Below are 16,445 nucleotides of genomic sequence, written 5' to 3' on the forward strand. Positions count from 1 at the left end.
TCTGAACAAAGAAGCATCTGTTTGTTGTCAGGCAGGTGATGGGTTATAATCATAGCTCAAGATTGCATCTCATAACTAGAGTCATTAAAAATGGTTCCCACAGCTGATATGCCAGATGTGACACTTTTGTTGGTTGTTTGTTAGTTTTACTCAAATCTTATACTTCCTGAAATTTTATTGTTTGAAATCAGATTTAATTTTCATCTTCCATTATATAAAGTTTTTAGATTTATCAGCTTGTTCAAATATTTCTGAATACCTTTTGATAATCACAACTATGAGTAATTCATTTTTGACCAATGTGCATTTATTTATTGACCTGTTGTTACTGTCCATATGTTTTACTATTCTTTTTAATAGTGAAAGCCTAAAATGCTGCTAAACTGTTACATGTGAGGTCATAAAAATCCATCTTTTTTGAGGGTTTTCCTTTCCCATTTCTCATCCTATCCTTCCCTTTTTTGACGTCACACGTAACATTTTAGCAGCATTTTAGGATTACTCTTTTTAATAAACTTTTTAGAGCTTTTTATTATGGTTGTTGTCATCTTTGTTTTATTAACAGGTGACCTGGCCTGCCAAGAGTGAGTATCAGAGACAACTAGAGGATGCTGATTCTATTGATGATGGATTAAAGGTTGGTTTCATTTTATATTTATCTATCCATATATCTATTTATCTATCCATCTATCTATTAATCTATCTATCTATCTATTTATCTTTACATCTATCCATTTATATATTTATATTTACATCTATCTATTTATATATTTATATTTACATCTATCCATTTTTATATTTATATCTATCTATTTCTCTTTAAAGATATATTATACATCTATCTATTTTTTTTTTCTTCTATCCATCTGTCAATTTTTTTTTATATCTATCCATCTATCTATTTATTTTCATATCTATCCATCTATCTTTTTATTTTTATATATATCCATCTATTTATCTATCTTTTTATCTATTCATCTATCTATTAATCTTTATATTTATCCATCTATCTATTTATCTTTGTATCTATCCATCTATCTATTTATCTTTGTATCTATCCATCTATCAATTTATCTTTGTATCTATCCATCTATCTATTAATCTATCCATCTATCTATTTATCTTTATATCTATCCATTTATCTGTTTATCCTAATATTTATTTATTTATCTCTATATCTATCCTCTTAATATATTTATCTTTATATCTATACATCTATCTATTTCTCTTTATATACATAGTATATATCCATCTATCTATCTTTCATGTTTACATATTTATCATATTTTAGGAACAAACTGGACCCATTAAAATTGGAGCAGGGGGTGGATATTAACCCCCTTGGGATGGATACTAACCACCATGGATTGAAAGTAAACTCAAAGTGTGGTATCTTCCCCCTCTAGGGGTGTGATATTAACCCATGTGGGCCATTTATAACTGGGGTTGGGCCAGATACTTTTGGCCGGATTCCGGATATCTGCCAAACGCCGTATATCCGGCAAATTACCGGATCTCCGGCCTGATAACCGGATATCCGGCATTAAAAATCAGCCGGATATCTAGTATCTGGATACTTTCAATATCCGGTATCCAGCTGAATATTGAAAATGGCCAGATATCCAGCCCAAACCTAATTAATAACCCTTACATCTTATTGTAATTTTGATAAAGAGAGGGGTAGGTTTCTGGCAGAATCCGTAAAGGTGTTTGATTAAAGGCTTAAAACTAGTAGTAGAATGATAATATTCACTAAATAAGTGTATTTCTTATTGAAAAGAACTATAGACAATTTTTTTTTTTTAAAGTTAACATAAATTTTTTTTATCGTTCTACTACTATTTTTAACTTAAAACAAATAACCTTTACGGATTTTACCAGAAACCTACCCCTCTCTTTCATGTTTTGATATTGAAATTATATAAATGAAAACAGAATTAATAAAAGTTTAATGCATTTCTTTATATTTATTTTCTAAATTGAAATAAAAGTAAAAGAATCTTTGTGTTTCTGTGTGTACTTAGGGATATAACTGATATGGTTATCCTTTACAATGTAGCTTCTTATGAGTCTTGAGAAGGTTCATAACTGTTTTTGGTGAGGTTATAACCACCCTCCCAAAAGAAATCGCCCCTAAACAATATTCTAACTCTAGGACTCTAGGTAAACAGCCGAAAGTACATATAAATGTATAACTTGGGGTAAATGCTAACCTCTGGGGGTTGGTGTGTGTTTACTAACCCCTAGAGGGTTGAGTCAATAAAATAAGTCAATATGCTAGAAGGTGGATATAGAATCTACGGGTGTAGGCGATAAAGTATTTTTCCTATATATGATTCTTTTTTTCCATTTGGTAAAACTTATATAAGGAAATTTCCAAATATATTGCAAGTACAATCACAAAACCTTTCAAAATAATTTTACTGAAAAGACGACTAACTAAACTATGATAAATGTTTATAACATTGGATATAGAATATACTGACAGGGGAAAATTTGTCGTCAAATTAAGTTGCTAATATTGGCACCATTTATTGGTCCAGTGGGGGGGAGGGTGTGGGGTAAAGGAGGTAGATAGCTGGTATCGTTATTGTAGCCAGCTGCAAGTAATACTTTATTAGAGAACATGAAAATACGGTGAAAGATCTAAGTAATAATATATCCATTTTTATACAGCTAGTTTTTTTTCTGTTTGATATTGAATATAAAAAAAGTTGTTTGAATAAAAAATGTACCCCCCCCCCCCATCCTTGACAGAACGATGACTCTGGCAGAGAAAGCATTTTTTTCAATTAGGTTAGGTTAGGCTATAGGCTAGGGGGCCGAGCGATGCGACGAGAGTCATAGTTTAAAAATTGAAAAAAAATACTAAGAGATTAATACCTATACTTCATGTTCATGTCTTTTGATCAGGTAAGGCTAGGTTGTAATTGGCAATGGGTAGCCGCACAGGTTAGGGGCTAAAAGCCATAGGCCCCGCATGCGGCATGTGTTAATAAATGAGTGGTTAAAAAAGTCCCCATTATTTTAAAAATATTATTATAATAAGTTGGTAAAATAAATTATATACAAATATAATTGTTTTTTTTTCAAATAAAATGCATTAAAATATGAAATTTAAAATTCAATAAATCGCTAGTACGAATTTGCAACATATATCAGCATTCAACAAATATAATTGATATAAAACTGGACAAATTAACTTTTAATTCATTCAATGCTTAAAATAGAATTATAAACAAGGATGACAACATCCATAAGTAGCGAAGCACAAATAAAATCATGGATGGGAATACGGATAAGGAGATTTATGGAGCATTTGTTAAAATCAAGAACATAACCTTTCATATAATGAAAATGCTTTGATATTCCTATTTTGTAGCCTGTCTGACATACTGACAGAAAAAGTGCATTAAATACTGGATGGTCCATGCTAGAAGGAATCTGCACAAAAAAGTCAGTCATCTACCTTGAATAACAGCTGAGAAAATCACATTTCTCCCATGTTTGCAGCAATTATAGAGTATCTTCGCTAATAAAAAGTTAAAAACACTGTATGTACCTTGCATCATTTATCATTTATACGGTCAGCTGAATTTGGGTTGCCGATTGTGTACACAGTTTCCTTGGTGTTTCCTCATCCTATCTCAATATTTACTACTAGCTAAAAAACTTCAAACTTCCAAAAATCTCAAAATTTGAAAAATTAAAATTTTGAATGTATATTGTATTTTTTTTTGGAAGTTTGAAGCTTTTTTAGCAAGTAGTAAATACTGAGATAGGATAAGGGTGATACGTACACAATAGGAAATTCAAATTCAGCTGACCTTGCATGTACAGTTTTATACAATTTTGTTTTATTTAATAGTTTCAGGGACCATAAGGGATAAGACAATGAATGATGAATTGATAAATCCGGTCCCAATAATGATGCTAGTTATTTCTCGCATCGTTTTATCGTTTTATATCGCTTTCCGCGGATATAGAATGTACAATTATAAGATTAAAACCAGTTTCACGAAGGCACGGGCTGAAAAACTGGTTTTAATCTTATGATTGTACATTTTTATATTCGTAGAAAACTGGATATAATACGATGCTAGACATAGTTTTTTCGTATTCATGAGAACCGGTTCCTATCCACCGGATTCAAATGAATACGAGAAACATAATTACCACTTCAATTTGAACACTCTTAGTTGAGAACAAACTAAGTCAAATCAAAATTCAGTACTCAAAGTAAAAATAAGATAACAGGGTTAAAACAAAATTTGAGTACTAGTACAATTTACACAGTCTACTGTCCCTTCCTCCCTGAATAGTTTGGGTACTTATTCAAATGTCATTATTTACAAAAGTTGTTTATAAAGTTCATTTGAGAATGCTATTATTGTGTTTAAAAAACGTCAATCTAGGAAAAAACCTTCAATTAAATTTCCATTAGAGTTAAATACTAATTTATAATTATAGAATAGAGTGGGAAAGGGTGGAGGGATCAATACCCCCTCCCTTTAAATTAAAAAGATAAAATAAGAATATTTTATGGGGGGGGGGGGGGCATTTTTTAAGATTAAATTTTGGAGGCTGGGTGGTGTTCACCTTCTCCACAAGTTATAAACCTTTCCTAGACTTATAAGAAGCTATACATTTGTAGAAAAAAAAACATTTTGGACACAGACATACAGACATCCTAAAGGATTTGAATCCACTGTTAATGATACACATTTATTGATAGCCATAGAAATATAGGTTAGGCCGGATATCCGGTCATTTTTAATATCCGGCCGGATACCAGATATCCAGTAATTATCCGGATATCCGATAGTTTGCCGAATATCGTACGTTAGCCAGATATCCGGCCCAACCCTAACAGAAATAAAATTGTCCATTCTCAAGGACACAGAATACATACATTAATGCATTGCAACTTTGTGTGGCATTTTCCACAAAGTGTCTTACAAAGTGAGCAAGAAATCCTGAGAGAGAGAGAGAGAGAGGGGACAATGAGCTTTATTATATAATGTCCCCAAAGTTTTATGATAAGGTTCTCTTATTCGTTGGCTTGAAAACTTTTGGGACTTTTAATGTACTTTGATTGGTTGGTTTATTATGTTGAGTGTCAAAATATTTCAACAACTGATTGTAATCTGCAGGTTGGTAATTTTGTTTATAAACATTGGGCATGTACATCAATTTATCGGCCATTTTCTTATCCCATTAGATCCCTGAAGCAGTGAAGAATCCACTCCACCTTAATGATTAAAATAGATTCAAAATATGGGATGGAGGTGGGTTTTTTTTTGTTTCTTTATTTAATACTTTTAGGTCAGATTAGGTTTTTTTTATTGGGTAGTTCTGCTGGGTTAGGACACTGCAGATATAGGCCCCTCTTATTTAATTTTTTTTATAACATGGTTGATAGGTGGGTGGGTGGGTTCAAGAAACTAAAAAAAGAAATTGGAAAACGCTCATGAAAGTTGCTATTCCTAAAATTTCATTCTATCTTTTACACACAAAAAAACTCAAAGAAGTTTGTGTTACACCCCATCCTCCCCTAAAGGGGGGGGGGGGTTAAAAAATATAAAGGATGGGGTAAAATGGCGTGCAATAAAATGTTTGGGGGTGGGGGTGCTAAATATACACACTTCAAAATGGTTCTGGGTGCCTACGGCACCCTCAGAGTCGAGTAAATTATTTTTTTTCTTTAAATTTTCTTTTTGGGGGTAAACACGTGCCTGCAGACATTGTTTACTTAAATAATTTCATTGCGATTTGGGTAGAAATAGTTTGAACCAAAAAAATGTACTATTTGATCAATTTTACATAGTACAAAATCAAGGCTCGGCATCCGCGCCTTCTCGGCCTAAAATTTGTCTGTTTGTACACAGTTTACAAATTTGGATTTTAATTAAAGATAAAAAATGATAATTTTACTTGTGCTTACACGCGGCTGCCAGGCCCTGTACTTTATACATTTTTTTTTCATTAAAAAGCAATTATCATCCGGCCCATCAAATTAAAGACATCAATATATACTTGTTTGAAGAAAAAAAGGTACTATTTTAAGTTTTTATGGTATAAAGACTTGCTTCATAGTTCAATTTATTAAAAGCGAAGCTTTTCTGTAATTTAGGACACTCTGTCCATCTGTCCGTCTGGAACGGATAGCTTTTATTCTTAATTTAGGCATGTTAGCTTTGTCCTATCAATTTCAAACTTTGCATGGTGATACCTGTAGTAGTTTGGTATGATTTAGAAAGCGTAGCAACTCTATAATCGTTACCAGAATGTCCATACGTCCATTATAAACCTATTGATTTATAACTATTTTAACAACAAATTTTTCATGTAATATAATAATTCTATTGACCTGATTTTTGGAATACTAATTCCTAGGACAACAAAGTACAATGTTTCAAGCAAAGTATCTCTATAATCAATTACCAAAAAAGTAAGTATGTCTTAATTATTATCCTGTATTAGCGCAGTTTTTCAACAAATTTACATATATTTTTACAATTTTTATACATTTAAATTCTAATCATTAAGTTTTGACACTCTACAAGTGTAAATGTTCGTTTGTCGTCCCGTTTTTGAGTTTCTCTTTTATGGATGTTGTCATCCTTGTTTTTCATTAAAAAGCAATTATTGTCCAGCTTATCAAATTAAATGGACTATATGAAGGACATTAATATATGCTTGTTTGAAGAATTAAAAAGTACTATTTATCAATTTTACATAAATATTACAGACAAACATCCTATTATTCATATACACTTATGAAATAGAAAAATATTGATGGTAATCATAAAAAATATGAAAAATTAATACAGGTAATTTTTAACTTAACTTATTAGTGCCCAGCGCCACTTTTATGGGCTGATCGAGCTGAAAATCTCAGGGAAGCTTTATAATGGTAAAAACGGAATTCCAATTTTTTGGTTTGCTCTAGTGGCGTGCACAGGAAAGTTGCAAAAAAAACGGTTCGGCATGGCCATAAATTCCCAATAGGCATTGAGACCCATTTTCTAAATACCCAGTTATTTCGACAAAAAAATGAAAAATGTAATTTTTGAACGCCCAAAGTGAGATGAACACTTTTTAGAACTTTGATACGATCCGTAATTGAAAACTACACAACGTCATGTAATCTATAGAGCTACAAGTAATATACAAAGCAATTTATATCCAATTTAGTGTTTCGGCTATAGGTGCCGCCGTTTTCGGTTAAAAAAAAACGTTTGTCGAAGTTTTAAAACACACACACTACAAAAAAAGAACATATAAAAATTGGGTGATAAATATCAGAAAAAGAGCATAAAAATATTTGAGGACACATATAGAGATTACTAGGGTATACTTATTAGGGTGGCTCAAGAATAATAAATCATAAACAAATATTTAATGGTTGAAAAGTTAAAACCGGGTAATAAAACCAAAGCCGAGCCAGGTTTTAAAACTGCTGGGTATTTATGGCCATGACGAACCGGGTCATAATAGGGCGTAAAAAAACGATAAAAAAATCATATAAAAAATAATAATTTGAATAAAACGATTTCACAAATAGATGTACTTGTCAATAAACTTTAGATTTCACAAAAAAAATCAGCAACTTTACTAACAAAAAAGTTAGAAGGGGTATTTTAAATTAACCAAAATTAAGGTCGTTTAAAAATTTTGTTGAGGTATACTGGCAAACTGAACTAAGCAAAACTGCCTGCTCTAGGGGGAAATGAAAACCAGGGTAGTAGAGGGGGGATTCATACTGAGAATGATGCAATTTGAAGACTGGAAACTGTTTTTTTTAACATTTTCTGGAACCGGGTGGAACCAGGTTTTAATACCCGGTTCGTCACTAATGGGTTAAATGAAGTTATATTTGGCTTATAGGTGGCTAATTCCAATTATTACCATTAAATAATATTATAAGAGTATTGCTATATATAGTTCACTTACACTTGACAATGATCAGTCATTAGTAACTTATTTTCCTACTCTTTGACTGTGGTTCAACAAAAAGCGCAACTGCTTATAGTTGGAAAGGTCAAAGGTTGTAATCTTGGTCCAACACGGCGTCACAAACAATAATGGTTCCTACTGCTGTTATGTTATGTCAGATGCACAGCATAAATAGTTAGAGTAGGGGGCAGGGCACGCCTTGGCCCAAGACCAGCGCAACTCATAACCAGGAAGAGTTAGGACTTCTCGGACAAAGGTTGTGCAATCAAAGGGTTGGTTAAACTAAACTGCAATTAAAAAATGCAGAGTATGTTCAAAGGTGACTTGGAGAGAGCTTCTACCCGAAGCGTCACCCAAGTCACCATTATTTTATTTACTTTATTGGATTTGAAATTTTTAATTAGACAGTAAATCTTTACATTTGCTCTATAATAAGCTTTGTCCATTTGTCATTCCATGATTTTTAAGATTCACTGCATATGATTGTTGTCATCCCAGTTGAGGGTCATATCATTTATGATAAATTTTTAATAGACAAATAGGTTTTTTTCAACCTCACAAATTGATCAAATGTCTAGACGGAAAATGTAAAAGTAAATAGTTATCATTTGTTAATTGGGTCTTGTACGTGAAACATGTAGTATATCAACTCACCATTGTTCACAAACCAGTGTCATAACTAAACACATTTGAATTTTATTGATTTTCACGGCTGCTATGTCAGATTCATAATATCAAAAGTAAGAATAGGTTTAAAGCCTTGGACAAAAACCCATCACAATGCATTACAACATGCTGTTGCTGATAAGGTTATTAGACATACAGGTTGTGTAGCCAAAGAGTTGGTTTATGGAACGTGTCACTAATTTTGACCAAAAAGGAGAAATGGGGCTGTTGGACCAGATATAATAGTGTCTTGGACAGCTGCTTTACCTTAGGCACCTCGAAGCTCATTGGTAACAAACTTAGTTATTGTGATGTGGTTTCAAATTCCCATGTGATTGTGGAAACTCAAATTTTTCAGTCGCAATACATTTGTGCAACTTTCCCTTGGTTGTTTAAGAAAGGAGATAATTGAGTGGTCTGGATATTCAGTAATCACCATTATTCCAAGCTCTTTGCAGAAGATGTTATTCATTTTAATGTCATAATTTGGGACACTTGTCAAATCATACTACTTGAACATGTCGCTTGAACTGGCTGTTATTGATATACAAAAGTGTTTTGTCGTACTCCATCACTACTTAGGTCCGAACACTAAGGATCTATGCCAGTTAGGTAGGTCAGCTTTAAGATATCATAGATCATAAATTTAAAAAAAAAATGATTTTTAGTTACCTGTCCTTCATTAATTATAGCAGCTCTGCATTGAATGAACTAAATAATACAAATGATGACAAAATTTATCCTATAACAAGATGTATCGCATAGTATTTACAATAATGTTCTAAAATTATAAATAATTTTATACCAGTTTTGCTGGCCTAAAAGAGAATTTATCTTAATTATATATAATATCCTATCCATGGGAAGCTGTCTACAATACAGTGCAAAAATAACTAATTTTTATAATGATTTGTTTTGCAGAATTAGAAAAAATGATAAAAGATGATTTTTTCATCTTTGCTCTATCTTATCGTACTCCAAATTATACCATCCCACTCAATCCCTACCTTTGGTAAGAAGTTTTGGGTAATGTCAGTTCTTTGATATCGCCTCTTAAGGTTGGTTTTGAAGTATATTCACAGTATCCCCAGTGGAGTGCTTTAACCCTGCAGGATAATCAGTAAAACTTAGCTAACCTAAAATAACCTGTCAAAAGCTTCTGTAAAAATAAGAAACTCCCCTTAAAAGGTGATGTCACAGAACCAACAATCCCTAGTTTTTTTTCAATGTGACTTTGAAAACGATTAATATTCGCTGGATCAGAATTAGTTTTGTAATTTATTGCATTAAAACTGATTATGATCCACTGATTATTAGTTTACAGCCATACTTAAAACTCATATATAGCATTGTAATAGAGACAATTTCCCACAAACACTTTTTTAATTTCCTCAGAAAGCTGTCTATAATATGATACAATAAAAATCTATTATTGAACACTTATCTTATTTTTTATCAATTAGATATTCATCAAAATTTCAAAACTAAAAATTTCTAGTAAAACATTTTTAATTTTAGTTTCAAGAGGTTGTTTAAGATTGCAAAAACGTGTCAAAAGATATAAGGTATATTTTCAACAAAAAAATGACATATTTTCTCTCAAAGCGGTGGTTGATTTAGTAATGAGTACTGACAAAAATTTTCCTCCTTAGTTTTCAGTAAATGGAAAATTTTGAGAACGATGTACTATCTGCAAAAATGGCATTACTTTATATTCCAGTATGACTTTAAAACTGGTTAATATCCAATAGGTTAGAACTGGAAAAATAATGTACACCATTGTATTACAGACAGTTGTCAACAAATATCAAAATGAAACCATTTTTATCAAATTTTTATTCCATTTTAATATTAATGAAAAGCTGTCTGTGATAAATAACTTTTATTGTCATACTTGATAATCAAAATAAAGGTACTAAGAAAGAGAGGTAATGTCTGATTGAGCCAATAGGAGAAACGCTTCAGAGCATACATGAAATCTCATTGGTTGAATTAAACTGAAGTTTTCTAGTTTTCAACATTAGAGTTAATTAGAGCTGTTCTTTCAACTATTACTCGAATCAAGTCCATCACATGAAGTACTGCCTTCATATTGTTGTTTCACATCTATGTTTTATCTGTGCATTAATAATAAATATGCTTCATCTATTGCAATCGCTGTAAAATAATAATTATCCCTTTATTAATTTAAGTTAATAAAATCATATTTTTTTCTTGAATTTCTATTAAAACAAAAAAATATTATCTCGGACTTCAAATGTACATGATTTATAATCTTTAATTTGTAATTCGTATCTAATATACACATTTAAAATACATAAATTCATAGTTTGTTTCATGTTTACCTCAAAATAAATTATATAAAAATAAAATAACAATAAATAGCAATACATCAGTACATTCATAACGTTTTCAACAGGACCTAGCGTTGTACTGTGTATACACTGTACACTAGCCTGTCCCGGATTTGAAAAATTTTGTTAAAATTTTTGCCCCCAGCCATAATATAGTTGATTTATGCAAAATATTGACCTATGAAAAATATTTTTTCTGTAATGCAAAAATTGCGATGGTACAAGCACTGCAAAGTTTTTAAAATTTGCAAAAAAGACCTGTTTTTAAAGCTCTTGTACCATCTCAATTTTAAAGATTTTTACAAAATTTTAATTCTAGTGTGTCTTTATAAACCTGAAATTTACCAAAAAAAAATGGGGGCAGTCTCAATTCTAACATATAATGGAAGAAGGTGTAGCAAGTAATTTTCCAAAGTAAAAATTGCCAGATTTCATACATATATAATGGGGTTGGGCTGGAATCGATAGATACAGATATCCAGCTGATTCATAATTCTGGATATCAAGTATTTAGGGTTATATTGACACACTAGAATTGAAGTTTCTTAAAAATCTTTAAAATTGAGATGGTACAAACTTTTTAAAATCTGCAAAAAGACTGTTTTTAAAGCTTTTGTTTCATCTCAATTTTAAAGATTTTTATGAAATTTCAATTCTAGTGTGTCAATATAAACCTAAATACTTGATATCCAGAATTATAGATCAACCGGATATCTGTATCCATCCAATCCGGCCTAACCCTATTATTTGTGTATGAAATCTGGCAATTTTTACTTTAAAAGATTACTTGCTACACCTTTGTCCTTCATATGTTAGAATTGAGACTGCCCCCATTTTTTTGGTAAATTTCAGGTTTATTTTGACACACTAGAATTGAAATTTTTAAAAAATCTTTAAAATTGAGATGGTACAAGAGCTTTAAAAACGGGTCTTTTTGCAAATTTTAAAAATTTTGCAGTGCTTGTACCGTCGCAATTTTTGCATTACAGAAAAAATATTTTGCATGGGTCATTATTTTGCATAAATAAACCATATTATGGCTGGGGGCAAAAATTTTAACAAAATTTTTCTAAAACAGGACAGGGTACTGTACACATATGGGTAAGAGGAAAGGGCATATTTTTTTTTTTATTTTGTTCATATAAAGAGTCAGCTGTAAATAGTCGCATTTCTTAAGATAAAGCTTTTCTCATGTAAATTATATCATGTTACAATTTATTTTCTAGTATAGTGTAAAGCATATTACAAATCCTTTAATAAGTTAGCTATGAATTGTTGAATTCCTTAATATAAAGTTAGCTTTCTAGAAATTATATACCAGAAAAATTTTAAAAGGTTTTTTGTCAGCTGGAGGAGTTCCTTTATCAGATTTACAAAAAAAGGGGTTCACACTATACTTCTTCTCTTATAATTCTATCGATAATTAATAACATAATAAAATCACAGGATGATACAACATCAGCTGTACGGGCATATGTAACCAATAAAAATGGTTATGTGGCCATGTGCATAGAAGGATGCAGAGTCGATCCAGAAATCCTAAATGGATATGCAGGCATTAAAGATGTAAGTAAAGAAATAATCTTCCCATATCGCTTCGAAACCGTTTAATTGTGGATTGGAACTAGCTCACCATCTTGTAATTTGAATGCTGGCTTCAAATCTTGGACAAACACCCAGCTTATACCAACAACAATCATGAAACATATATGTGTTTCTCATCTAACATTTGGGGGCTACACATCATAGAATTGACCACCTCTTCATCTGCCCCCTAAATATTTTTAAAATTTTTTTTGCTTGTTGATAATACCTTATTCTTGACAAATACCAAAAATAAATTACCATTTTTTTTTTAATTTCTGCAATTTTTTTTTTCTAATCAAACTAATTTCCTTTTATTTAGAATTTAGAATGTTTCTGCATAAAACCAGACAATTATGATAATTGGAATGTTAACTGCGATCATATTAAGGTAATCTTTTTTAGTTTGATACCTATACATTTTTATGCAAAGGGGTGATTCCATGAAATACATTTGAACTTAATTGAAATATTAATGTTTCTACTAAATGCTAGGGGCACAGCTGCTAATTTTTCATATTGTACTAAAATATTTTAAGGTTTACTCTTTATTTCTCAACTCCTGAAATGCTTATCTTAGAACTACCCCTTTCCAATCACTGATAAAATTACTTTATAATTATGATTGTTTATTTGATTTCAAAATAAATATATCAAAACCTAACATTTTTAAACATCAATGGTAAACAATTTTGTGCCGGGTTGATCAATATTATTCTCATCCTTGTTTTTGAAACAAATTAAAAATTATTTCCTAAAATCAGGTTTGGTAAATATTATATTGGGAACTGGGTAGCCTTTCAAAAATGAGAGATGGGAATGTTATCAGTGCATAACATGGATAATTTATAAAGTTTATCTTTGGTTTCACAGCTTATTTTTGTTTCAAGGACTATTATGAGACATCTGCGATGCCTAGATCTTCCACCTGTGCTCAGTTGTATTACCAGTATAGGATACATATGGCAAGAGATTATAGGTGAGATTTTACAATAGGGTTGGACCAGATACTTTTTTGGCTGGATACCAGATACCGGATATCCAGCTGATTTCTGATGATGGATATCCAGTATCCGGCCAGATATTGAAAATCGCTTTATATCTGGCCTAATATCTGGCATTAGAAATCAGCTGTATATCCGGTATCCGGATAATTTCTATATCTGGCCGGATATTAAAAATGGCCGGATATCTAGCCAAACAGGATATATGACCCAACTCTATTTTGGAATAATATCAGAGATTTGAGTGGCATACATTCTTGATCATAAACATAATATACCTTATTGGACACTAACAGATTAGAAAGAACCATCAAAATTAAACTAAAAGTAATAGCCAATGAATATGATAATATAGCTAGTAAACGTTTGGTAACCAGTGATTGTAGCTCACCACGTAGCACATCCACTTGTTGCAAGGGCTCACACTGTGTCATAACTAAAGACATTAAAAATGGTTCCTACTGCTTCTATGACAGGTTTGAGACATAAATACTATAGGAAGAGTAAAGGGAATGTATAGGCCCATAAAAAAGCACAGGACTTCTCATGCAAAGGTCGTGCAATCAAAGAGTTGGTTGTCTGATGGATGTTACTTAACCTAATATTGTTGGGTGTTAGAGTATCCCATCCCAATACAATAATAGTTATTTTTCATATCGTATTATAAACGGCTTTCCGCGGATATAGAATGTACAATTATAAGATTAAAACTAGTTTTTATCTTATGATTGTACATTTCTATATTCGTAGAAAGCGGTTTATAATACGATGCTAGACATAGTTTTTTCGTATTGATGAGAACTGGTTCCTATCCACCGGATTTGAATGAATACGAGAAAATAAAATAAAAAATAAAATCTTATAACTTTTCTTGCTTTCAGGATATCGGTGAATGGCAATGATGTGATGTAAGTTTGTTTTTAGATAATGATAAAAATTTCACATAAAATAAAAGTATTTATAAAAATAAAATTTTCAGTATGGCTTTGAAACCAATTAATGACCAATGGATTAGTTCTCAGCCATACTGAAACATCATGTATCATACCATATCAAATCCAATTTTCTCGAATATAAAAATGTACAATCATAATATTAAAACCTTTTATGTTAGCAAATGCCTTTGGCATCTTAGGGCCAACAAACCTGTTTTTACTCTTAGTATTGTACATTTCTAAAGCTGCAGAACGCTCTTTATTATAACTATTATTAGTTGTTGAAAAAAAAATATTTTAGTGTAACTTGTAATTTTGGCAAAGATGATTACATTGGACATAGTTTATCATACAGGTTATGTATTCATTTGTTTATTTTGTTTAACTAGTGTGTTTTTTGTTTTTTCTTGCTTGTAAATCAATAATATTTTACCATTTATGATTGACATGACTAAAATTATTACAAATTCTAATGTATGACTGAATCTGTTAAGACATATGTTTTATTTTTGTTATAAATTTACTAAAAATCTTTCACTATTTGCTTTTGAATGTGGTCACCTTGGCATGTGATAGTCCTTGTAGACTCTTTTTAGTGTTTCTAAAGATATTTGCTTGTACTCTATAGTATAAAATGTAAAATAAATAAATATTGTTTGTAGATAATAGATATATTACTTTTAGCTTTTATTTGCAAAGAACTTTGCTGGCTGAGTGATCAGTATATTGACAGAAAAATTATAAAATCTATTCTATGCAATATTACAAAAATGTTATACATAATTTTGTTGACTCTTAATTAATATGTTTTATTTTTAATACAGTAATATATGATAGTTTTAAATATGATGCATATTTTTGTGTTTAATTTGAGCATGTTACACAAAACTTGAACATTTGTGTATTTTAAGAATTCATTCAATTAATTTAATAAAAATAGGAGAAATCCTTAATCCATATTATAAAAAAAAAATGGGGAAAATATAAGAAATGAAGAATTTCTCTGGATCAAGAAGCATTAATGAAATGTCAGGTGATATTTTTTACTTTATATTATTTTACATTTTTTTTGTAATATTATAATTATTAACTTAGTTATCATTAGAGAACAGCAGGAATATCTAAGTTGAGCTTTTAAAAGGTAAGATTATTAAACTATTTAAATTTTAAAAATTAGTAGTGTGTAACAACTTTTAAATTTTCTAGATTATTGAAGGAGTTTTTGTTGATTGGTGGTTAACTTTCTAAAATGTTTAAAAATGGTAATATTTTTTTTAATACATTGGTTTCTGCTGGATTAGAACCAGTTCGAGCCATACTGAAAAATCATGTATCATATTGTAGACAACTTCCCATGAATGTAAAAATAAAAAAAAAATCATTAGCCCAGAACTTATTTTTTTAAATCCCTTAAAAGCTTTTTCTAATAAAAATTAAACATTAATTTTAAACTATGAAAATATCATAACAAATTTGTAATGTTCTAGACTGTTAAAAGAGTTTTTGTCAATTGAAAATTGTTTTTGAACGTTTCTAAAAGGTAATATTTTTCAGGGATCGGAAGGGATAAGACAATAGCCGATAGATTGATGTACATCCCCAATAATGGTAAACAAAAAATATCCACTTTTATAGTTTACAATTAGTGGTTGAAACGTTAATGTCTTCAATATTCATAAAAACGTCCCCAAAGTTGTTAAGCCAACGATTAATAAAAAATTTATAAAAAAATTGGAGACTAGGGTAATAAACAGGTCAATTTTCCCTCCCTCCCTAAATAATAACATTTAATTAAGAAATAATTACATTATTTTGTAACAATTTGTTTCAGATTGTTGTCAGAGGTTTGGTGATTAACTGCAATAAAATGATTATTATAAACATATATGTTTTGATAATTTTTTATACCTTGTTTAATAAAATTACTATTTTAATAAATTTAT

General features: G+C 30.5%; 2 protein-coding genes across 4 annotated transcripts in view; both read left to right on the top strand.

Annotated features, from left to right (window-relative positions):
• The window catches only part of LOC145332833 (uncharacterized), a 36,450-nt gene extending 34,491 nt beyond the window's left edge, over nt 1-1,959 (top strand). For all 3 annotated transcript variants that reach the window (XM_080177900.1, XM_080177899.1, XM_080177898.1), the window contains 2 exons: nt 566-637; nt 1,292-1,959. In XM_080177900.1, the coding sequence (XP_080034026.1) occupies nt 566-637; nt 1,292-1,336 (117 nt within the window). In that variant the 3' untranslated portion in view covers nt 1,337-1,959. The remainder of the gene's footprint in view (nt 1-565; nt 638-1,291) is intronic.
• A 7,585-nt stretch (nt 1,960-9,544) lies between these two features.
• On the top strand, nt 9,545-15,787 carry LOC145332192 (uncharacterized). Its single transcript, XM_080177148.1, has 7 exons — nt 9,545-9,637; nt 10,144-10,190; nt 12,426-12,545; nt 12,886-12,954; nt 13,454-13,542; nt 14,449-14,475; nt 14,804-15,787. The coding sequence occupies exons 1-7, from the start codon at nt 9,568-9,570 to the stop codon at nt 14,889-14,891; spliced, it is 510 nt and encodes a 169-aa protein (XP_080033274.1). The 5' UTR covers nt 9,545-9,567; the 3' UTR covers nt 14,892-15,787.
• The last annotated feature ends 658 nt before the right edge of the window (nt 15,788-16,445 follow it).

The sequence above is a fragment of the Acartia tonsa genome, chromosome 11, assembly GCF_053477335.1.
Source record: "Acartia tonsa isolate MP-2025a chromosome 11, ASM5347733v1, whole genome shotgun sequence".
Taxonomy (NCBI): Eukaryota; Metazoa; Arthropoda; class Copepoda; order Calanoida; family Acartiidae; genus Acartia; species Acartia tonsa.